General features: G+C 40.1%; 1 protein-coding gene across 1 annotated transcript in view; it reads right to left on the bottom strand.

The window, feature by feature from the left end:
- Nucleotides 1–24,062, bottom strand: part of TBC1D8B (TBC1 domain family member 8B) — a 56,271-nt gene that overhangs the window by 20,537 nt on the left and 11,672 nt on the right. Inside the window, exons 3-9 of the mRNA XM_065411186.1 lie at nucleotides 23,558–23,668; nucleotides 15,231–15,349; nucleotides 13,080–13,305; nucleotides 11,427–11,667; nucleotides 8,861–9,068; nucleotides 5,691–5,858; nucleotides 2,311–2,460 (exon numbers count right to left, since the gene is read on the bottom strand). Coding sequence (XP_065267258.1) covers nucleotides 2,311–2,460; nucleotides 5,691–5,858; nucleotides 8,861–9,068; nucleotides 11,427–11,667; nucleotides 13,080–13,305; nucleotides 15,231–15,349; nucleotides 23,558–23,668 — 1,223 coding nt within the window. The remainder of the gene's footprint in view (nucleotides 1–2,310; nucleotides 2,461–5,690; nucleotides 5,859–8,860; nucleotides 9,069–11,426; nucleotides 11,668–13,079; nucleotides 13,306–15,230; nucleotides 15,350–23,557; nucleotides 23,669–24,062) is intronic.

Raw genomic sequence — 24,062 nt, forward strand, 5'->3', positions numbered from 1 at the left:
TGTGTTATTTTGACAAATCAAATATGCAGAATTTTAAAATATTGTGCATTGAATTTTTAGGTGCAGAATTCCTGCAGGAGTAGGCACTTGCTTACTTAGGGCTGCTCCACATTGGGACGGGGATCAATCTAGGAAACGCAACTTCAGCTACGAGAATAGCGTAGCTGAAGTCGACGTTTCCTAGACCGAACTAAGTTTACTTACTGCGGGTCCACACGGCGCAGGCAAGCTCCCCCGTCGACAGCGCTTCCTCCTCTCGGCGAGCAGGAGTTCCGCAGTCGACGGGGGAGCGCTTCTGGGATCGATTTATCGCGTCCAGATGAGATGCGATAAATCGATCCCAGAAGATCGATGTCTACCCGCCGAATCGGGCGGATAGTGTGGACCTAGCCTTACATCACTAAATCATGGCCTATTTGTTTAAATCATTTGCTTTCAATATACCACAAATTGTTCCTTACTTACCATAATAATAATCATACTTCGCTCTTACATAGATAAAGGAATATGTTCTACAAACCTGGCAGGCAAAAGCGGTTGTTCTGATTTTCCCATTTATCACCCTTTGTTGTGTTATCCTAGTTTGACAGATCTGGAACAGCGTTGGGAATGGGAGCTGGAAAGCATGTCAGAGGTACAACTGAGGCACCAACACCTTTATCATGCTGTGCTTTCTTGATCTTTCCTGTCCTGAGGTTTATTTATTGATAAACAGTGTTCTTCAGTACTGAACTGTTCTATATAGCAGTTCCAAATAAACAGTACTAAAGATGAATTAATAACAAGAAAATATAAAGCAGGTGGAAGTCTGGGCTAGTTTGAGTAGCTGAATTGATGGCTGAAAATGTTTAGCTCCATATAAAGTACAGACTGGATTAAATATTTATCTGCCATGCAACTAGAGAACAATTTCATACATTGGCTACTTTCTGTCAAAACACAAGGATACATTTCTCCTGAAATCCAGTTGAACCTCAGTACCGCATGAGTAAAGCCTACTTGCATGAGTAGGAGTTGGCAGTTTCAGTTCCCTACTCAGGCAGAACTGAAGTGATGGAGTAAGTAACGAGTGCTGGATAGGGCCCTTTGAAAACCACAAGACTTATACACTACAAGTGAACTCAATTATGAACTCTGCAATCTTAGGGGCAGAGAGATTAATGAGTAGGTAACCCAGTACATGAGCTCTTTCCACGGTCTGGGGAAAGTGTTTGCACTGCCACTGCATTTTGTATAAGCAGCACTGAGAATTTATTAAAGCACTTAAAAATGATCTGCAAAAGGGAAAAGAAATGGGAACTGAAGAGTTTGGGTTCTCCATATCTCCCAGACAAAAAGTTTTTTTTCTTTTAAATATCAGAAATGCCATGTGTGGTCTTCCCTGGTTTGTGAGGTCTCTCCCCGAGTAAAGGCCTGATCCAATAGCCACTGAAGCGAATGGAAGAACTTCCACTGGGTTCAATGGGCATTCAAATCAGCCTTAATTAAGAAAGCAGGGATGTTGCATCTTTAACAAAGACATCCTTTCTCCCTTTATTAGATATTCTGGTTTTATAGGTGAAAATACAAAAAACAGTTTCAAACAGTGACTAAAAACCCCTTCCCCTCTCAATTGTTAAAGTTTTAGCCTCATCTCCTGCAATGTCGTAATCCGCTGGTTCTCAAGTCATCCATAGAGCTCCACTGTTTCCAAGAACTGGATTTTTTTATGTGAAAAGCAAGATGATTTTTTTAAAATAAAAATCTTCAGACCTTCTTCATACTTTATAAAGAAGTTAACAAAAAAAAGGGGAGTAGGTTTCCCACAAACCCACTTTGTTTCACCATTAACAAAATGATATGCTCTGGGCTGTGAGAAACATTTTCTCCAAATCATAATGTTGTTACCAAGAAGTCAGGAGACTGAAAAGAGGTAAGCAAATGGAGCTGATGTTTGGATCACAATTTTGCTTGTTCTCAAACCGTTTCTACTGGTTTTAAGTCTTGACGTTCAAATGAATGTGAAATTAAGTACTTGCTTGCTGTCACATAACAAACAGACAGTTCCTCCCTGAGGGGGTGGAGGAGCAGAAAGGAGTTTGCTGTGGGAAGATAAGGCATATCATTATTAAACAAGAGAAGCGGAAAATTGAATACAGCAATACATAAGGCCCCTGTGGAAATGTAGAGTAAAATACAGAGTAGGCAGAGAAGAGAAAATTGCCAAAGCCATAAAAGAAATCAGCTGCTTTCTCTGGAATAAGTTTCAATTTTACTTGAATCCTTTTTCATTAGATTCAGAAAGTTGTGGAAAGTTGTTTTCTTTCTTACCATTTTAGAGTCAAGATTATCAGCATCCTGAGGGTGGAATACAGTCATTAGAGCTTCTGTGCTAACAGTCTTGCTGCTGCCTTTCTGACCTGCCATTAACCGTCCTTCATAATAATCCTCCAGAGTGTCAGAGTCAGAAGTAGTGGCAACCTGCAGAATGCATTAACAGCTGTCAGAGGTGCTTAAAAAGTCCTGCAAGAAACTGCATTGATAACAGTTGACGGTTCATCCCCAAGCACCACTTGTTATGCACCTTTCAAAATTACGGTAGTCAGATGCATTGTTGTTATTATTTAAACTTTAAACATCATTAATAGATCTGCCTGGAATTTTACAGAGCAAATAAGATATGAAGTGGTCCTGATCTGTAAAGCTTCCTATTTAAATTTAAGCGGCAGCACTTAAAAAAAACACCACATTTCTTTATTGCCACAGCAAGATATTTATTCATACATTAACATTAATGAAAATGAGAGCTGCAAAAAAGATGAGGGCCTGATCCAACTCTACTGAAATGAAAAGGAAGATTCCAATTGATTTAAATGGGAGCTGGACAGAAACTGTCAAGTATTGTACTGGCAGTTAAATGCACTGTACGCTCTCCTACTACTGGATACTACTAACAGGATTTCAGAAGCAAGGTCTAGAGCCTAATGGGTGAGAAATATTCTACTTCAAAACCTATAAGCAAAACAAAGTAAAATGCCAAAATGTACTGAGTTCAGCAGCTTTGCCGTTCAACATGTTCCCTTCTGTATGCATACCAAGCCAATTATCTTTTCCACCCTAAAAGCACAATTAAGAAGGAAAATAGACTTAAACTGATTATTAGGCAAGTAATATAGACAAAGGCACGTAACTGGGCGTGTGTGGCCATTCCAAAGGTGAATGCTTTTGAGAAGGCAGAGCTCAGCACCCAAATGTCACAGAACTGTGCTGCACCCCTAGCTAGGGAGCATTTCTGTTCAAGTTAAACCTTTTTTTTTTTCTGGTTACTTCTAACCCTCAAGAATGGAACCTTGAGGATGAGCCTTTCATGACAGTTTTTCTGTGCTGATCCAGCGTATGCGCTGCATAAGCTCACGGATACTATTTCACAAGTTATTCCGACCGATTCTGTTCCTTTACTATCGATGTTATAAACTACTAGAGCTGGGTGCAGCAGAGTGGGAGGCCCATCTGGACTATGAGGAAAGTTCTTAACTCCACACAGTTGCTATACTGTCAGAATATTAGGTTTAGAACAAAAGTTATAGGCAACCACTGGGATAACAGCAACTATCTGCTCAACTCTGGCTCATGTCCCTGTGTCCAGGGGAATATCTGGCAGCATGGCCCTCTGGAAAGGGAAGGAAACCATCCTTAATGTCCAAAAGTGTGTTGGAAATGAAAAATGGTACATAATCTCCTGAACAGCTGAAGTACCAAATCCTGGTCGTCATGTTCACATAAGCGTACTCGTCAGTAGGAGGACTCACAGGAGTAAATGTGTTGTCTCTAATTGGTAAAAGTATAAAGCTTTGCCAGGATCTACATTTGAGACTCTATATTCTCAGTGATAGAGCAAGCAGAATTACCCAGCATTTTTCATTTGTATTCCTCTCCAGCACACATTCAGTTAGGCCAAGGTAGGACTGTCCTATCGGAAAGTCATGTCACCCCAAAACTAGGATATGGCAAGGTTAAAGCCTAGCAGACCATGTTCTGTATTTGGGGTCAGACAAAGCAGAAGATTACCGATGAAGGGGTTTTATGAGTTAACTTACTGAAAGTCAAAGACAAAAGTCCCATCAATTTCAATGAGAGCAAATCCCTAAATGCAGAAGCCTACACGGAAAGTATGCAGAAGCACTATTAAAAAATGCAATTTTTTAAAAAATGATTTTACACCAGATGTTGATTTTTTTTGGTTTTTCATGGGAGAGATTATGAAGGGTTTTGTTTTATTTATTTTTTTAACCAAAAAGTCTGACTGTTTGCATTGAAGGAAATGTATCTTAGGTATTTCTATGGTCCCTCTCACCATAGTATCTGAGCACCTCATAATGTTTAATGTATTTATCCTCACAACTACCCCAGGAAATAGGGAAGTGCTGTTATCCCCATTTTACAGATAGGGAACTGAGACACAGAGACACTAAGGGCTTGTCTACACTGTCCACCAGATCGGCTGGCAGCAATCAATCCAGCGGGGGTCGATTTATCGTGTCTAATCTAGACACGATAAATCGACTGCTGAGCGCTCTCCCTTCGACTCTGGTACTCCACCAGAACGAGACGTGCAAGCGGAGTTGACAGGAGAGCGTCAGCTGTCAACTTACCGCAGTGAAGACACCACGGTAAGTAGATCTAAGTTCGTCGACTTCAGCTACGCTATTCACGTAGCTGAAGTTGTGTAGCTCAGCTTGACCCCGCGCGGTAGTGTAGACAAGCCCTAAGTGACTTGCGCAAGTGGTAGAATAGGAAATTAAATGTGGGATCTCGAGTTCCAGGCTAATCCCCTAAACACAGTACCATCCTTACTGTTCCATTTGGTCTTCTGAAAAAGCAGCTGTGATAGGTCTGGGAAGGAATACCTCAAATTCCCTGTGATGGGATTTCTGTTTTTTAACTACATATAACACAGCTCAGTCCTGTTGGACTCAGAAACAGTCTATCAGGTTTATTTATTTCTCACCAATCTTAATAAGCCTGATCTCAAACCAGAAAACCTTCCCAGGTGGAATCACTCTCTCTTTCCTCCTCCCCTTCCCCTATGAATGCAAAGTCACCAATGAAAGCACATTTGTTAGTATGTCTGAACAGTCTGTGTGTCCAGAGAAGCACCCAGCTCACACTTTTGTTCAGTCCTGATGTACGCCAAGCATTACTTCCTTGAAGCACTACACCAGTCTGAACGATAGGGTTTTCAGTCACTCTTTTGCTTTGGGCTAATAAGCTATTACACATGCTTATAACTTCCCCTTTGTTATGCATTCAGCACAAACCCTACAGTAGATGAGGCACGGAATGAAGTCTTGCTCAACTTCAGATTGCCCCATTGCTATGCAGTGCCCTTTCTCAGAGCCTCCCAGAATTCCTGCCAGCTGAAGCAGTGAGGGTCCCAAAGAAACACTTCAACTGATCCACCTTTTCAGATTTCAGTATGTGGTGTGTTTGCAAAATTCAGATTTCAAACCCTTTGAAGTTTGGAGACGCTCCAATCTGGGATTTTGATTCAGGCCCACCTCTCATTTAAATCTATGTCTTTTAATTGGTGACATACAGTACTACTTTAAATTATACAATAGTTAGCCTCCTAGCAAGAATGGACAAAGCGCTCACTTCAGCACCCTTTCCATAAATAGTTAATAAAGAATTAGAGTTAGCTGTGCTATTACCTCCGTACTTGCAATGTGATGTGGACTTGAAGTTGTTCCACTTCTGATCCCGAGCTTTGCTACCAGGTGTTCAAAATCCTTAACCTCTGTGAAACGAAAAGCTCTTTTTCCTTTGGTACTAATATTGACTCCTTTGTTAGCTGGATCAGCCTTCTCCACTGCTATGACCTGAAGAGGCAAGGACACATGAATTAGTAATCTCATCTTCCTACCCAATTTTGTCAGCTTGGCTTGCAAAAAAGAAATTCTATTGAGAGTGCATGTGTGACATACTGGAAGCTATCTGCATTATCCTTATGAATATTATGTGTGACTTGGATTCACCATTCAATTTTGTATAGCTGCCTACCTGAATGCATAGAGTTGAACTGAAGTAGGCTGTAAAGAGAGGTTGTTAAACAGAGCAGGAAAGATAAAACAAAGACACAGATAAGGCAGCCTTAGGTATGCAACTTCACAGGAGTTAAGATAACAATGGCTGGGACATCAGTTGAGGAAGAAGCTACCTAGCTAGCACCATCCAAGCTAGGGTGTTTTACCCTTTCCTAGGCTGAGCCTAATATCAAAGGGTAGACACTAAAGCCCTATATAGAGGCTAAACTGCAGAAAAGGAAGGGAGACTCCCCAGGGTATGTCAGTGAAAAAGCTGACAGGCTAGGAAGACTCAGAGACAGAGGGAGCCAGCTGCAAGCAGCCAAGCTGTTTCTCCTGACTTAGAGATGGGGAATAAGCTGGACCCACGGATAGAGAGCTTAACCTTAGGTAAGAAAACTAAGGATGTAGGACTCTTTTTGTTTTATACCTTGGCTCTACGGGCTTTGTATCTTTGGGTGAAAGAATAAATAATGCTTTGTTTTGGAGAAACTGAGTCACTTTAATCAGCTGCTATCAGAGGCTCCCAAAGAGAAACTCCTCCCAGTTGGACCTACTGAAAGAGTCACTGTTGATACCCAGGGGACTATAACCCAGGTCCTGGTTCAAGAGTGGGCAAATTGCAGAATTCCAGCCTGTGGGGATGCACTCAGTGAGACCCCAAGAAGGGACAACCGTGCAATTAGCCTGGTAACCATGACAGCATGCACATACAGACACCTGTGAGCAGCGTGGAGCACAGTGGACCATTGTATAAGCAGAATTAATAACGCAGACAATTTAAACTATCGTTGCACAAAATGGGTTGTTGCTATTCTGGCACAAGATAATGGACTGACACATGTTATCCCCATAAAACCCAAACTTCATTATGGGACAGATTTTTTAGAAAAATCAATATATTGGTGCTAAACGCTTTCCAAAATCTGGCCTCAAGTGCCTGCTGAAACTGGTGCATCTTACACAGTTTTCTGAAAGAAGCCAGACTCTGGCTCCTGCAAATATTCACATGAAGCAGAATTCACGGGAAGGATCCTCCACTGAGAATATCCTCCTAGACACATCTATCACGGGAAATGACAGCTGAAGCTGATCTTAATTGCGATGATGGGACAGTTATGATTTATAGTGGTAAATACATTTTAATAATGTAGTGCTTTTCGGGAAATAATAAATTAGTAACATGACTGAATTGCTAGACTGACTCCTGTTGCTGCTGCTTTTTGACCACCAGAGGTGAAGGATGAAAACCAGCTGACGTGAAACAACTCTATAAGGGCCTAACAACTCCTAAGAGAGAATTTGGAATTAAGAAGTCAGCTCCTTTAACTCAACCTGTTATGCTTTGTTATTACAGTTTGCAAGAGCCCCTGTTTGTAAGACTGCCAATAGAAAAATCACATAAACTGCAATATTTAAGTAGCGTTTGCCAAATATATTCCTGTTGTATGCCCACTGAAGTCAACTGAGTTATACAAGAAATTAATTTGGACCTATGTATATTATGGCTTTGAATACTTTCAAACACTCAGTTCAACTGAATAAGAAATTCGCCTAGTAGAGTGTAATAATGCATGCTCTAACAGCACACAGCGGGGCAGATTTTCAGCTGGTGTAAACATAGCTCCATTGACTTCAGTGTATCTATGACAATTCGCACCACATGAAGATCTGTCCCAGCATGTCTAGTAAGCTGCATGCATGTATAGCACACAGCATGTATGAAAAGAATACAAAAGTACTAATCAGTGTCTTGGTAATTTCCAGTGTATATATTTCAAGAATATATCTGGGACTAGTCAGAGGCTGACAACATTAAGGAGACCGATATAAGCTCAGTCCACAGAATACATGCCACACGGAAAGGGACAGGGGAATCTTCCCATGCACTGATCCACAAATGTCTTTCATCTCTGTCCTAGATCATTCAAAGCTAGGCTTTAACACAGGGCTAGTCTACACTGGCAACGCTGAAGCGCTGCCACGGCAGCACTTTAACGTGCCTTGTGTGGTCACGGCGCAGCACTCTCACAGTGCTCTAAAAAAACCACCTTACAAGGGGCATAGCTACCAGCGCTGGTGCACTGTCTACACTGGCACTTTACAGCACTGAAACTTGCTGCACTCAGGGGGGTGTTTTTTCACACCCCAAGCGAATAAGTTGCAGTGCTGTAAATTGCCAGTGTAGACAAGCCCACTGTCTCTATTACCTTATGATCCTTAGTCTGTCTGTTAAGGATGCCAACTGGAATGGTGAATTGACATTTGTCCACTAAGGACTAGACACTATCAAACTCATTTCACATAAGCCTCTGAACAGATGGCACTGATTAATCACTGTCCACAGCAGTCAGATTTAAACTGGTGACCTACAGGTGAAAGCCTCCAGAGTCCATAACCAATCACTCCAAAATATTCACCCCCTCCAATTCTTTGCTTTTGACCATAAGTCTCAGGCTATGAAGACAGACTCCCAGTTTTAGTACAAATTATGAGACTTGTGCAAGATGAGACATTAAAAGATCTCCTGCTCACCTAGAAAGAACAGAGGATAAAAAAAGAGAGGGACTTGAAGGTTGTCTTTGAGCTGAAAAGTGAAAGGAGATCTGTATGTAGTGGGATTTAGCTTAATACAGCTGGCACCAAGAAAAAAATGACATAATATAAATTGAATAAAAATAGATTCAATTTTCTAATGAGAAACTTGACTAAAATAAAAGTAAATTGCTAATTACTTTAATCCATACAAATTATAAAAAACTTTCACTGTAACTGGCTCTGACTGCGATTTGCAATACCTCTCTTAGGGGAATGATTATGCTGCAGAGACTTCCATCCTGGCTAGCAAAGCAGATGTAGTTCTCTGAAATGCACATTTTTCCCAACGTGTTGAAGTGGCAGAAAGGTACCCATAAGAAGCATTCATGCACTTCCTTCAGGGTCTCTTCTTTGGGTAGCCTGAAGAATGCACTAAACTGCTCACTGTGGGCTCGGTTCTCCAGGCCTCTAATGGATAAAAAGGGGAGGAGGAGAAGGAAAATCAAAGTTATTTTAATATCACTTTACAGTTATTAAAACTGAATTGTGTTGGGAGGGGACTATATTAAAACTTTATATTCCACGTTTTCAAATATATTACAGGCTCAATCCTGGAAGGCACTAAGTGAGGATCTTAACACAATCAATTCCCAATGGAGTTGACTGTGCTTATACCCTATTTTAGCAAAGTATTTAAGCATATGCTTAAAACACATGCTGAAGTTCCATTTAAATCAATCGGATTTAAGAACTTTCTTAAGGTTAAGCACATGATTAAGAGCTTTGCTTAAAGGGGATGGATTGTTGTAGGGAGGCCTAAATTAGGTGAAAAGTTTTCACTTTCTAATAGCCCAATCGGCTCTGCTTTTCAACTCTTTGAAATAAACCAATTAAACCTAAACCAGTTTTGGCTTGATGAAGAATTGATTAGCGGGAAAGGTAGCCTCTGTGGGTACACGTATAAGAAACATCTGCCACAGTATAATGCTTCAGAAAGAGAAGGTTATATTCCTATATAAATGCAGTGAAAAAACTATGTTTTGGCAGGAGAGCAACATCCATCTCCAGCACTGCTCTCACACCTAAACGTTAATCATCCAGTAATTATATTATAAAACAAGTATAAATATATGGCAGGGGTGGCCAAACTTACTGGCCCTCCAAGCTGCATACAACAATCTTCAGAAGCTCGAGAGCCAGTGCACACCTGCCGGTAGCCGGGGCTCAGGACTTCAGCCCCCTCCTGCTGAAGCCCCTGCTGAAATGTATTGGACTCCTGAAAATCCCTCCACTGAAAGCTGTGGAAGCCACACTATTTGAAACTAGGCTTGAGAAAGCACTGCCAAATATGCTACAGGGACCAAACCTGCACTGGCCCAGGAGACAGACTTTAACCCAATGGATATTTTAGATCTGACCTTTCATGTTACCCAAAACAATTCAATAGTAAGAAAACCAGTCACGAGTCTCCAACACATGGTTGCTTATATCACCCATTGCCAATGACATCTGGCCCATGCATTTGTTATCCAATTAACACATGCTGAAAAAATTGTTTGCTGCCCTTCCCCATCCTTTCCATTCTTTCACCAGCAAGCTACTCTTCAGTGACATCACTTCTTGCTTTTTATCCCCACTTGCTGCTAAGACACTACATTTTTGAAAATGAATTTTGCTGTAATGTTTTTCACAAAATATTTCAGAACCTTGAATACAATTATTATCTAGAGAATGGAACCTCTCCAGAGATCTTATTTATACAAGACGCAAACAAATGTAAATCTGGGGCTGTAAACCCACTGATGAAATCCCTTTAAAGCAGAGAATAAAGCAATAAGATTTTCCTCCCTTTTTCTATATTCATGTATTAAATGGCTCTCTCTTAAGGAACCTATCAAGAAACCTATTATTATTATTAAACAGCTTTGGTTGTATGACAGTACTGAATAATGCTTTCTGCATTTTTTCCTGTTCCAAATATGTTCTCTGTTTTCTGTGTAAAAATAATAAAAGGTACAGATGTAAAGCCTTGAATTACAATTAATTCTGGCCTATAAATTGTGAAAGGATTTTATAAACCTGGGCCATGAAAACCAACTTGTTAGCTTTAATGATTTCTTAAAATACACTCAGAGAAACTAAGCTTTACCACAGAAGAGCCTCTGAAAATGAAAAACATGCAAATATGCCATGTAATAATGCACACTTGGGGCTATTATTACAGTTACAGATCCAGAGCAACTCCACTGTCTTTTGTGTGGATACTCCAGATTTACACTTGTATATCTGAGATCAAAATTTGGCTCTCTGGACTTAAGCCTGCATCGGATCTGACAAAAGTGAACGAGAAGATCGGGGTTAAGAGAACTTTCCTACAGAATTTACAATGAAGGCAACCATCTCCTGTGTTTAGTGTATGTTCCCTGCTTGAGTAAACATCATGTGGTGTTCAGTTTTGTTTTAAAGAAGGAGAATCCTGTGCTATTAGCACAGATTTGGTCAATTTGTGCCTTGATGCTTATTTTGAATGGTGTTTTTGTTAATCTGATTAGCCATGAAGAATCTGTAAACATGCTGAGATACCCACACAGGTATTTGTGAATAAAGCGGATATTATTTCTTATACATCATATTCACGTGATTTCTTCTGACAACTAACAGTAAATTATAACACCCTGCATTACCCAATGTCTAAGAGGACACTTGGGTAAAAGACACAAATGTTAGCAAAGCTGTTATTGTAAGCTCCTTCAGACAACGACTGTGTCTTCCTGTGCCTGGAACTCTACTGAGCACACAGCTGACATTCTACAAACAATAAATTACCTCTTGGTGATTTGAAGAGGATCACGGAGGACTAGGTCACTTTCAAATGTCTCCTTGTCAAAAAGTCTCCTTACGGCGTAGTTTGCCAGCTGCTCCATAAGAAGGAACGTTTCATTAATGTGCAAAAACATGGAAAAGTAGTGATCCTCCCCACGGGAGCACACATGAATACTCTCTGTCAGGATCACATTGGAGGTCTTTTCAAGTTTTGAGATTTCATCCCAGGAGATAACGAGTTTTACTGAAAATATGAGTATAAGCAGGTGTGAGTAACTTCTCACTGCTCATTAGCCGCCTACACTTTTTCCTTAACACTAAGGGAACAAGCGGTCAACAGCTCTGATAAAAAGTAATTAAACAGCACAGTTAAATCATTAATGAGTAGGAAAGTCTAACATGGCTGAAAGTGTTATAGTGAACCACTGAACAGCCTTTATTGTATTGCATGTTTCTGGGGAAAAAGGAAGAAGCTTTTGTGTATTTCAATAAGGGCCAAATTGTAATAATCCTCTCTCCTATATAGTACCTTATTCCACACCTACTCCATTGGCTTCAGTGGAACTGCTTGTGAGGTAAGGTACTATTTAAAATGGGTTCTATAATCTTGCCTGACATAGTTGCTTTCCCTGTTTTATAGCCCAATCCTTCCACGTGCTGAATGCACTCAACTGCCATTGACTGCCATGGGAATTGAGGGTGCTCAGCTCCTTGTAAGATTGGGCCCTCAGTCATTTGTGCCCCTTCAAAAATAAGCGTACAGAAAAACTGAAACTACTGCTATTCCACAAGTACAAGAACATCACAGGCTATCTTCAGAGTTACAGGAAGCTTGCCAGGTAGAATTTCATGGCTAGAAATACATCAAAAAGTGCCACATATGTTAGTACTAGATTACACTTTCTGTTCTTTTTCCAATGTAAAACTGCAAATGGCTAAATGAACTATAATATCATGCAGGCTGCTCTGTTTTAATAGTGCATTTAAAATAAAGTTTCTTAAAGCAAGCAGACCATTTATATCTAAGGGGCTTGTCTTTCTGATGTACCGCTGTGCCTTCTGCTGGCAATCATGAGTACTACATGCATGTACTGGCAGGAAAATATATAAATTATAAGTCTATGCAACTTTCTTCATATTTTCTAGCTTTCAATCACACAGTTATTGCTCACATAAATGCATACTTTTTAATGAACAATTAAAATGACTTTACATACATAAAAAGTTGTGTGAAAATATCAGCAAATTATAATGCCTCTATTTGGGAAGATTATTTTTGTTTTAAATTTGTACATGAGACAGGAATTGAACCAGGAGCCTCAAGAGTTGAAAGCATGAATCTCTACAGCTTGAGTTAAAGACCCAGGATTTTCAGCTAAGAGCTGTGCCAGACCCATGTTCTCTGTGAATCCAGGACAGAGAAAGCCAAGTAACACACACTAGTGGATTACACATGCACATGAAAATAAAATAATTCTAAATAATATATTCCCACTGATTATTCTGATTGCTAATTTTTTTCTACACTGTTTTTATTTGATGTTCATGTTGCAAAAAGAATTATGATGTTCATTCTCAAAGAATTATGGTGTGAAATGTTACTTCACATTTGAAAAATATAAAATAAAATGGTGATGAGTGACTGGGCCAACTTACTTTCTGCTCCCAGCAAAAATGAGTAAAAGCTAAGAAAGTTGGTACTAAGATAAAGCCATCCCTGACAGGGCATTCGCCCCCTCCAGTAGCTGCAGGAGTAATAGGTCACCAACTTCTCCTGCTCTGCTAATCCAAAGCACTTCTCAAACTTCAGAATAGCTTCACGAAACTTCTCAGGATCTTCTTCTTTTATGAAAGAACCTTTCCCTTCTTCAGCAATCAATCCCTAAAAGCAAAACAAACAAAAAATGATTAAATTAAATATATATATTAACAAACCATGCAACATATTTTGTGCTGGATATTTCAGGGAAAGAATGGTCTTGTGGCCAAAACACAGGACTGAGAGTCAAGAGGCCTAAGTCTATTTCAGACCCTTCTACAGACTTCCTGTATGATCGTGGTTAAGACACTTACCTTCAGTTTCCCCATCTATAAAATGGGAATAATGAGGCTTCCTTACCCCACCAGGGGTGTTGTGAAGCTACATTCATAGGCATTTGTAATGTGCTTTGTCATCCTTTAATGGAAAGTGCTATAAAAAAAAGCTATGGATTATTACTAGAAGGTCACACACTCCATTGCTTCTGAAGGCCGAGCTCATTGCACACACCAGGGACTCACTGCATTCTTTCATTACCCACCTCCTCCACAAGCTCCCTGTGTGCCACCCTTCGATCCCCCTCTATTTCAGGGACTCCCTGCAATCCTCCCTTCAGGCCGCCCCCATTCGCCACTTACCCCCTCATGCCAAAGTCTCTGTGTGATAGCGCATTTCCCCCTTGTACCATTGTCCCCATTTCTCCCCCAATCCCAGGGACTCTCTATGCCCCCACTCCAGGAGCTGTATGCCCACCCATCCCCCTGTTCCCCTCAGACCAGAGTTCCCCAATCCTCGCCCCCCCCCCCACCACATTTCCCCATCATTCAAACATTCTCTGAAATTTTGGAATTGATCAAATGCAGCATTCAAAAGTTATCATGTTTGTGACAAAGGGGGCATTGTCTATAATATTTTTATGAATCCTAGGCACGCCTCAGTTTTCCTCAGTGCACAGTGGGTGCAAAAGGGTTAACGCTGCTCCTGGAACAGCACTGGGGACAGGAGGTGAGTGCACTACCTTGATGCCTGGGTGGAATGACTAGGTCCTTAAGGATCTGGCTGAAACCAACCCAGATCAACACAGGACCCAGCAAGACAAAGAGCCCCCCTCCCCGCCCCAATGACTGAACAATCAACCCCAAACAGCAGGAAACCCCAGCAGATGAAATATGTGAACTGAACTGGAATAACGGCTGCACTTTTGGAGGGACTCAGGAGTTCTGACTTGGGAAGCCAAAGGGAACAGGGAGACAGAGCAAGGGATGGAGTCTATCACAGCTTGGATGATGGCATTGGCTTTGCCAGGATGGACCATGGCATAACATCTGCTTCTGTGTGCCAGACTAACGACTTTCAGCTTCTGTAGCCAGGTGACCAATAAAGAATTACCTTGTTTTGGAGAGGCTGCCTGTGTTGCTGTAAATACTCTGTGAGAGCACTGTGCTCTGAAGGGCTACAGTCCAAGCCTCCCGCAGGAGTCTGGCTGGGCTGAATTCGCTGCAGGGAATCACGGAGAGAGACAGGGAGTGCTGGTGCCGAAGGCCCAGTCTCAGAGTCTTGGAGGCTAAGGGCCTGCCCATGTGGAACTGTGTGGGTCTTTGGTGCCCGGCATACTAAAGGGGTCCCTGCTTACAGGCTGGGGCACAGAGAAGATCCTGTGTATCTGTGACAGCATTGCATATAGACAGATAGGGAAAGGCCCTCGAGATTAGTGTAGGGCCTCATTTTGCTTTGTCAATTATTATTATTATTGTTGCAGAATATTCTTTTTCCACAAGTTTTAAACAGTTAATTGAAGGCAACTGATACATTTTGTTTACCAGCAAGAACAGAATTTGTCTCTATCAATTTTACTTAACTTTGAAGTGAAATAGCTTCACCCCATTCCATTGCTCCTATCCAACTGCAATATAGTACTGCATAAAAAGAATTACATTGCACCACAATGTTGTCCCCTAATGTCCTAAAAAAAGGGAATGTTATAGATATATTTCTGAAGAGTGAAAAGTCATAGCTTTCCTCTGTTATATCACCTACATGCTACTTACTCTTATCTTTCCCTGTACAAAGCTAGTAACATCTTCATTTGAATCAAATACAGATAAGGTCTTCATAACATTGTGTTCCAACCAGTCCCAGTGTTCCGTTATTTCTTCTCTGCTGGCTCCTGATAAAAGAGTAACAGGTTAATAAAACTTAAGAAATAAACTTCACCTAAACAAAAATCACAAAGACCTTGTCCACACTGGAAAAATAATCAAAACTGTAGTAGTTAGCACAGTGATCATAGTTACTAGTGTTTCCCAAATGTTGGTTCCCAACCCATCAGTGGGTCATCAGAAGGCTCTAGTTGGGTTGCCATGTCCAGGGCCAGATTAACCCATCACAGGGTCCGGGCCTAAGCAAACATGCACTTCTCCTTGCCCAGTGTGAAGGGGAGGCAGGCAGGTTTGGAGAGCAAGATGTGGCCAGGCCAAACCTGAGTGATGCTAAGACCCCATGCATCAGGTCACAACATGTGGAGTGAGGAGCCAGGCCCTGTCTTGCAGGATGGGAGCTGCTGCTGCAGGATGAGTGCGGGGCAGGTTCGCTCTCCAATCATCCCAACACAAGAGGGTCTGCTCTGCACCAGGCCAGGATTAGGATTGTGGTGCCAGGGCAGAGGATGGGTATGCAATGTTGGGTTGCAAAAAAAAAAAAAAAAAAGATAAAATGCAGTTGGCGAGTCTCCCTAGTAAAAAGTTTGGAAACTACTGTTCTAGATACAGCAAAGTTTCTTCCTCTTCAGATACATTCTATAGACATCTATGTTGTCTAAATAACTCTATCGTAAAGCAGGACCTGATTACCACCTAGTAGCACTCAACATGGCTATGTCATGCTTCGACCTTGTGATGTAGGACCAAGTCACAAATTAATCATATTCCTAATCATGTTAAAGCTTCGGTGACCACAATTCAGGAAGAACTGTAGTTCTGTCTACACAATTCAAGTCCTGTCTACACCGCAAGATCAAAGTGTGTACTGTTCTGCCTTACTAGGCTTCCACAATTGTAAAGAAATCTTATTCCATTCAAAATAAAGAATGTATGTGGCAGCTACTCCCTGATGGAGAAACCACTGCCTTTTTGATTCATATAAACTGACTGATCCTTGAAATGTCTTTGGGCCTACCCAGAATGACTGGTCTTTCACTCTTGCACTTCCTGCAAACCCAATGTACTGAAGCAAAAGATACTTTCTTCTCCTTCTCTGTATGCATGCAGGAACAGGAATAATTTGACATAATCAATGTTTAGAAAGAAGTAAGCTGTACAATCCAGGATAAAGCTCATCATCCAAAATATGAAGGGCATATAAATGCAGTAATTAAATCATAGAAATGTAGGGATAAAAGGGATCTCAGGAGATCATCTAGCCTTGCCCCCCAATACTGAGGCAGGATTATGTATACTAACACCATGCCTGATGACAGATGTTTATCTAACCTGTTCTTATAAATAATACAGATTCCACAGCCTTCCAAGGTAACCTGTTCCAGCGCTTAACTATCGTTCTAGTTAAAAAGGTTTTCCTAATATCAAACCTAAATCTCTGTTGCTGCAAACTAAGCCAATTATTTCTTGACCAACCTTGGTGGATTTAGAGAACAATGGATTACCATCCTATTTATAATAAACTTAAATATTTAAAAACTATTATCCTACAGCCTTCTCCTCTCTACACTGAAAACGCCCAAATTCTTTCAACTCTCCTCATAGGTCAAATGGCAAAGTCAGCCTCATTGACTCATTTCCCACGCACTGTTATTCTGGTGAAAATACTTAATCATTTTATTCTTGATCTCCCCGCAAGGATTTTGCTTTCAGAGAGCTGTCACCCATCGTATAAGGAATGTCATAACAACATAAAGAAATTTGCCTCAATGAAACACATGCATTTTCCAGTAAGGTGTTTTGATTAGCAGTTTAAATTTCATACAAAAGAAAGATATTAGCTGCTAGCTAGTTTTATGATGTGTGAAATGTCAGTACGTCAAAATGGTTTATGGTATACTCAAAGACTAGGCCTGTTTATACACTCGGTTAGGAATTTTGCCAGGGGTAATAGCTAGTAAACCACAATCATAAGACTACTGAAGTAAAGATGATGTTTATGAAACAGCAGCAATGAGGACCCAGCTGAGTGCAATACTCGGAGTATTCTTGGGGGTTAGGTGGTTTTTCCATAAAATGGCTTTGACTTTATTCAGCCCTTCTGGGTAAGCAGATTCTACAATATAAGAGGCTACAAGTTTTCATACTCGACAGGAATTGCTTAGACATAAACAGGCCCAGTACATGAATGCACTATCACCACTTCCCTCCTCATCAGAAAGCTCCATTGACGACATCTTTATCATTTTGTTTTATGAAGACTGACACTTTAAGCAGGTTTGAGTGGTTTTCACAGGCTTATTTAATACTGCACTGGGACTGAATAGAAATTCCTCTAAGTACAGTTAAGAAGAAGCTGGACATTTATGATGGAGTTACACTGGCATTTCAAAAAGGTGAAAATAATGTCAAGAGTAATTAACACTGCAAAAATAGGGCAAAACTGATTCTCTACCTGACTATGCACTAAGAATCTAGGGCAGTTCTCTAAACTCAGGCTCAAAGATTTTGAGGCACAGATGCGGCCAGATGAAGTATTCTGATAGAGGGATTTTTTTAAAAAGTGTCACTGGCTTTTAACTTACTAGGCACTTTTGAAAACTCTCCCTTAGAGCCCAGCATTCTGAATGTTTTTTCTATGAGCATTCATATCTGGTACTGTCAAAAATATCTTACAGTAGGAAAAGTGAACAGGAATATTGAAAACAGTTTTGATTTCTTCTCCAGACTAACTTGAAACCTGGTTTGAGAAGCTAGGTCTCGTGGGTTCTAGTCCCATCTCTGATACTGATTTGCTGTGTGGTTTTGTGCAAGTCACTTAACCTCCCCTCAGTCTCCAGTTACCCATCTGCAAAATGGCATAACACGTATCTACTTCACAGGAGTAATGTATTTTAATGCATTTGTTATTGCAAAATGTTTTAAGATAAAAGTAGCTGTGTCAAAGTTTTTTGGATATTCTGCAGTGTTTAGGTTATACTACCCTAGCTATCTTTTGAGAATACAGGCCAGCAATTCCAGTAGGTATCAGCAAAACTACATATCACCTTTTTCATTTACAGTTATTATCCAGTTATTATCTATGCATGTTCTATTTTTATATTAATAAATTAGAAGAGAAGAAGAATTGTGCAGACTCCAATATTGCAGCATTTACTCAAGTGAGTAGCTCCCTGCAGTCAACAGGGCTAGTTGTGTAAGTAAAGGCCACAGGATTGGTCCCCAATACTTATATCACAAGATTCACAGAATAGGTCACTTTTTGACTTAGTTTGCAATGTCTTCTTACATGTTTTGTGAAGTGCTCTGAATGCTTGTGGAGCTATGTATATAATAAAAGTGAAGACTTCTGATTCACCAACTAGTTGGTAAATACACAAATAAATGTTCTTTGATGAGATCTGTCCCTACCAATCCAAATTCTATACACATTTTCTAAAAAATTCAGACTTTCCTGAAGAACACCTACTCTCAAGAAATGAGAATCGGCATCTATCTTTTAAAGAACTGCATCCCCACAGTGTTTTTAACAGTTATTAAACCTCACAAAAAATGTAATGTGAATAAAGCAATGCTTTATACTGGGCCAATAAATACTGTCAAATACTGAGTTTTCCTGCCAAAAGTTCCCTGACAGTTGCTTTATAATTGTTTGCCCAATTAATGACATCATTATCTCCCCTGTACACTCATGCTGAAACATGAGAAGAATGGTCTTTTAAATAAAATATAAACACACACACACACACACAATATTCTGAGCACTGCCATCATACTACCCATCAAAACACCATGAACATAGGTTCTGTGCTTTGTTTCCCACTAAAAGCCTGTGTTTCTCCCTGGATTACTGTAAATTCTCTGATGGTGACAAAAAGATCTTTCTGACATTACAATTTTTAATTACTTTATTTGCTAAAACTGACCACAGGTTTTATGGGAATAATAATCTTGCTCTAAACATGATTACAGTGAAAAGAACAATAAGACTATCATCATTTGTGTGCCTACCAGGAATCAATTATGCACAAGATGGGTTACTGTAATAGCAAATAGGCCTCAGGCAAAGTTAAAATCCCATTAACACACTTGTTTAGGGCTTGTCTACACTGGCAATTAACAGCGCTGCAACTTTCTTGCTCAGGGGTGTGAAAAAACACCCCCCCTGAGCGCAGCAAGTTGCAGTGCTGTAAAGAGCCAGTGTAAACAGTGCCCCAGCGGAGCTGCGCCCCTCGTGGAGGTGGTTTTTTTAGAGCGCTGGGAGATATCTCTCCCAGTGCTGCGCTGCGACCACACAAGGCACGTTAAAGCGCTGCCGTGGCAGCTCTTTAGCGTTGCCAGTGTAGACTAGCCCTTAGATAATTACAATGTAACAATGGGAAAGCAATTTAGTCTCTTGTTTTTATTAACTGGATACTACCTCATGGAAGGAACAGACTATATTTGTGCTTTGCATGACAAAGCCATTATACAGCCGATTAACTCTTCTATATGTAACACAAAAATGATACAATTTCAAGTACTAGCAGCAGGCAGATCACCTTTTCCTGCTTCCTAAGGGTTGAAGTCATGGCAACAGAATTCTCAATAGTACATGTTTATTTTTATTCATTTATAGGTATTTTTACTGCACTCATCAACAGAGTATATTTTATGGCAGCCTGTAACCAGTTCTTATTATTTCCCCAGGAATATTCCTAGGATTTTACTTACCAACAGGTTACAAATGGTTCATTTTCTAGTAACTCACGTTTTCCCTTGTTTTTAAAAGTGCTATGTTTTAGAGTGTGTTACTCCACACATTGTCCTTTGGCCAATACACCATATAAAATTAGGTCTCTTATTGATCATTATCCTCTAGGGACATCCTTGAAAAGCATGCACAGGAGGAGATTAGATTAGATTACAGGGGGAGAGGTTTCATATTACAATATAGGGATATGGTATTAATGTCTTTTTAAAGTAGTTGATGGTACAATAGGATCTGATATCTTGTCTAACTGAAGAAGAGAAGATTCTGATGCATATTGGATAGCAAAAATCCATGTGACTATAGCACAGCATTTAATAGTGGAATTATTTGTGTGTAAGAATTTGTGGGATCAGACTCAATACGGTATGAAGTGTCTCTGGGAATGCTACAAAGTTTATCTTTCCCCCAAAGGCATCTAAAGGAGGGGCTGGAGATTGGAGGAAAATTTAACTGGAGTCTTATGGCTCAGTAGACTGTCTAGTTTTTGTTAAAGAGTCTATTAACTTAAAAGGTTTAACTGGGGAAAAAGCTGATGAACTAAAATGTGACACTGCAAAATTTTAGAATTTACCTGTGCATTTTTAATTTTGGGAGTTCCCTGAGCTCTAGATAATGTCTGAGAAATCAAATAAATATATAAACATGACATGAGTAGCAGTTAGTAAATATACAGTTAAGAGATAATGCTAACTGCAAGATAAATATAGTGTGTTTAGGAAATATTCAGTACTGTCAGCAGGGCTCTGTGCTATTTCACTGAGCTTCTGGAACTGAGACTAGACAATTAGAGACTGAGCAAATTATAAAAGGGACAAAAGTTTGGTCTCTAGGGGAAGATGCTGGATGACTAAAATGTGCCCACAAAACAGTATGCTTAGAGAAGCTAGACCTTGCTCTCAAGATCAAACACTGTGCCATCAGTCAGCAGGAAACAAAACAATAGGAAGGAATGAGTAGTGAAAGGGTGAGAGGAGAGGGAACTCAACTCCTGCTATAATCAGGTTTACTTTAACAAGCAAAAGATAGGTTAGAAAAAACACAATTTGTGTTTTCTGTTTATTCCTACCCATGCTGACCTCAGACTTCCTTGTGGGCAAATTTATCCTCCTCCTCCTGAACTCTGTTGAGCTGCATGGACCATGCACAGCTTAGAATAGAAAAAGCTGTGTACTTCTGCTCTAGGGAGAATAGAGCAGTTTCGTAACACTAGAAAAACTGAGATGCACCTGAAAGCAGGGAATCTATCTGAAGACACAATACAAATGCTGCACAGCAGAACAACCAAATACTGGTCATAACTTGTTTCCTTATCACACTATTGGAGCTACATAGGAAGGGACTGGGGTCGCATTGGGCTCGGCAAATACACGTAAAGAGTCAGGGGTAGATTTTCAAAAGCATAAATACCAGTTTTGTACAGAATTCCCATTGTACCTCTGAAAATCTCCCCACAGACTTTCCCCCCAAAGGCTTACAACTAACAGACACAAACCAACCCAGGCTGGGGCCAGGGATCTAACAAAAGAACATGGTAATGATTGGCACAGTTGTGTTTTATTTTGTTGATGGTTTTCTTCCCCCCCCCCCCCTTTTTAATTCAGAGTAGAGACAAGTGAGGGAGAATGGCAGGAATGGAGGAGTTAGTACAAGTATGACAGTGACAGCTTGTCACTCTCCTAGATATAATAGCACGCAGGGTTTTGTAGGCATCATGAAAGAGGTGAGTCTGAAGGCGGGATGTGAAGGAGGATGAGATAGTGTGTCTTGAACATACTGGCCATTTTTACCTGTACTATACCTGCCTAGTTTGTCAGAGTAGCTGCCTATTGAACATTACTGATATTTAGTTATGCAGGAGCAAACCTATGTTAATCCAAAACTTATTGGAACAGAACAATTGGAAAGTGACTGCTGTACTGCTCAAGCACCTGGCATAGTTCCAGTGCCAACCCCACCCTAGGAAGAGATGAAGGTTGTGGCACCCACAACTCAGCTTCCATTGTCTCTAAATGCGCCTGAGAAAGGCTGTTCCAAGTATGTTTGCATTGAAATAGAAACCTCAGCTATAACATCTATACACCCACAGAAGCCAATGGGAATCTGTCTATTGACTTCAGTGGGTGTTGGAACAGGCCCTAATACTATAAACTCTTTAGAATGTCAGTACTTGTATAGGTGTGTCTATTTGCCTAGCACTGTCTGTGCAACTAATTGTGTCAATACACTTGGATCTAACTGGTTTAGGGATAAACTGAATGAATGCTGAAGCTGAGGTGAACATTAATTTTACTATAATCCACTAGCAGAAATCTGCTGCTGGCTCAACTCCTGCTACAAAACTCATCAGGAATAAGGGGACAGTTCCATATTATTTTTTCAATACTTTAGCTTTATATCCTCTTCAGAAATATAAAGCTATTGGGCAAAATGTATTCTGGATGGGGATGCTATCAGCAGAAAGGGACTGTTGAGGCCTTTTTAGATGATTTATGCATTTTAGCTATCTTTAAGATAAATAAAAGAACTAAGTACTGAGGGGGAAAATAGCATTAATATAATTTCAATAATGCCAACAAAATTTTGCTCTTTCATGATAATTAGTGAGTTTGTCAAAGGTTACACTGAAAAAAAATTGCCTTTGTGCCTATAACCTTTTATATATGACCATAGAATCATTGAAGATTAGGGTTGGAAGAGACCTCAGGAGGTCATCTAGTCCAACCCCCTGCTCAAAGAAGGACCAACAACTAAATCATCCCAGCCAGGGCTTTGTCAAGCTGGGCCTTAAAAACCTCAAAGGATGGAGATTTTACCACCTCCCTAGGTAACCCATTCCAGTGCTTCACCACCCTCCTAGTGAAAAAGTGTTTCCTAATATCCAACCTAGACCTCCCCCACTGCATGCTTTTTATTGTGACATCTCAGAGATAAGTAGTTCTCAGTGTTGAAGTGAAGTGCTGTTTGTACAAGCCTGTACTCATTATTTAATAAAAATAACTAAGAATATAAGCCATGATTTATTAAATGCAAAATATCTGGAACAAAATGAGACTCAGTATTTGCAATCATCTGTCTGCATAGCAGGTATATATCTCCATTGTCTGTGATCCACAAACATTCTTAAATTAATAAAAAGGAAAGAAAAAACAGGCCATAGAAGTAAAAATCGAACACTTCATGCTGGACTTTTAAATGCCCAATCCTGCATGGTGTAGATTTTCTCCAACTTCCATTCAACTACTCAGCATTTTGCAGTACTGGGCCCTAAATGAGAAACTGCTGGCAGGTTTTCCATTTTCTCAATGTAGGTGAGCAGTTTTACTGTTAAAACCTGATGGGGTTTGAGGGAGGAGAGAGAATTATCCCACCAGATGTTTACGTGCCATTCTTAGGTATATTGGCATTAGGGAAAAGATTTGCCACTTTTTAAAAACCATTTAGCCTCCTAATAAAGAATCACACTTACCACATGCAATGGACCAGTAGACTTGAGAATCCGGTGTTTGATGCAGGATCCGAAATGGAGCCACTTTTGATGTAGAGTCCAAGACTGCATCTAGTGTCCCCATGAGAAGGCCTGTTATATTTAAGATACAGTTTTAGACAGTTTACTAAACAGAGTCAAATTAGGATTTTGCATCATACGTTCAGATTCTAATCCTGCATTCCTTACTCAGCATGGGATATTACATGGCTAAGTAACACACACTTCCAAGCCAAAAGTTTTTCTTTTAGTGGCTATTAATTTTTCAAAATGATTCTGCTGCACTTCCTATCAAGATAAAGCCTCCCAAAGTAAAATACAAAACAAGAGCAATTAAGAATCAGTAAGAAATTTATGTCAAGTAAACAAATCTTATCTTGCAAACTGTAATAATTTTGTAAAATGTAAGTGAGCAAACTCACATTTTCTGCTGTCATAAACCAGTATTTATACTCTCTACATTAAGAACTAAAATGCTAAACAGATA

Source organism: Emys orbicularis, chromosome 9 (genome assembly GCF_028017835.1).
Source record: "Emys orbicularis isolate rEmyOrb1 chromosome 9, rEmyOrb1.hap1, whole genome shotgun sequence".
NCBI lineage: Eukaryota > Metazoa > Chordata > Testudines > Emydidae > Emys > Emys orbicularis.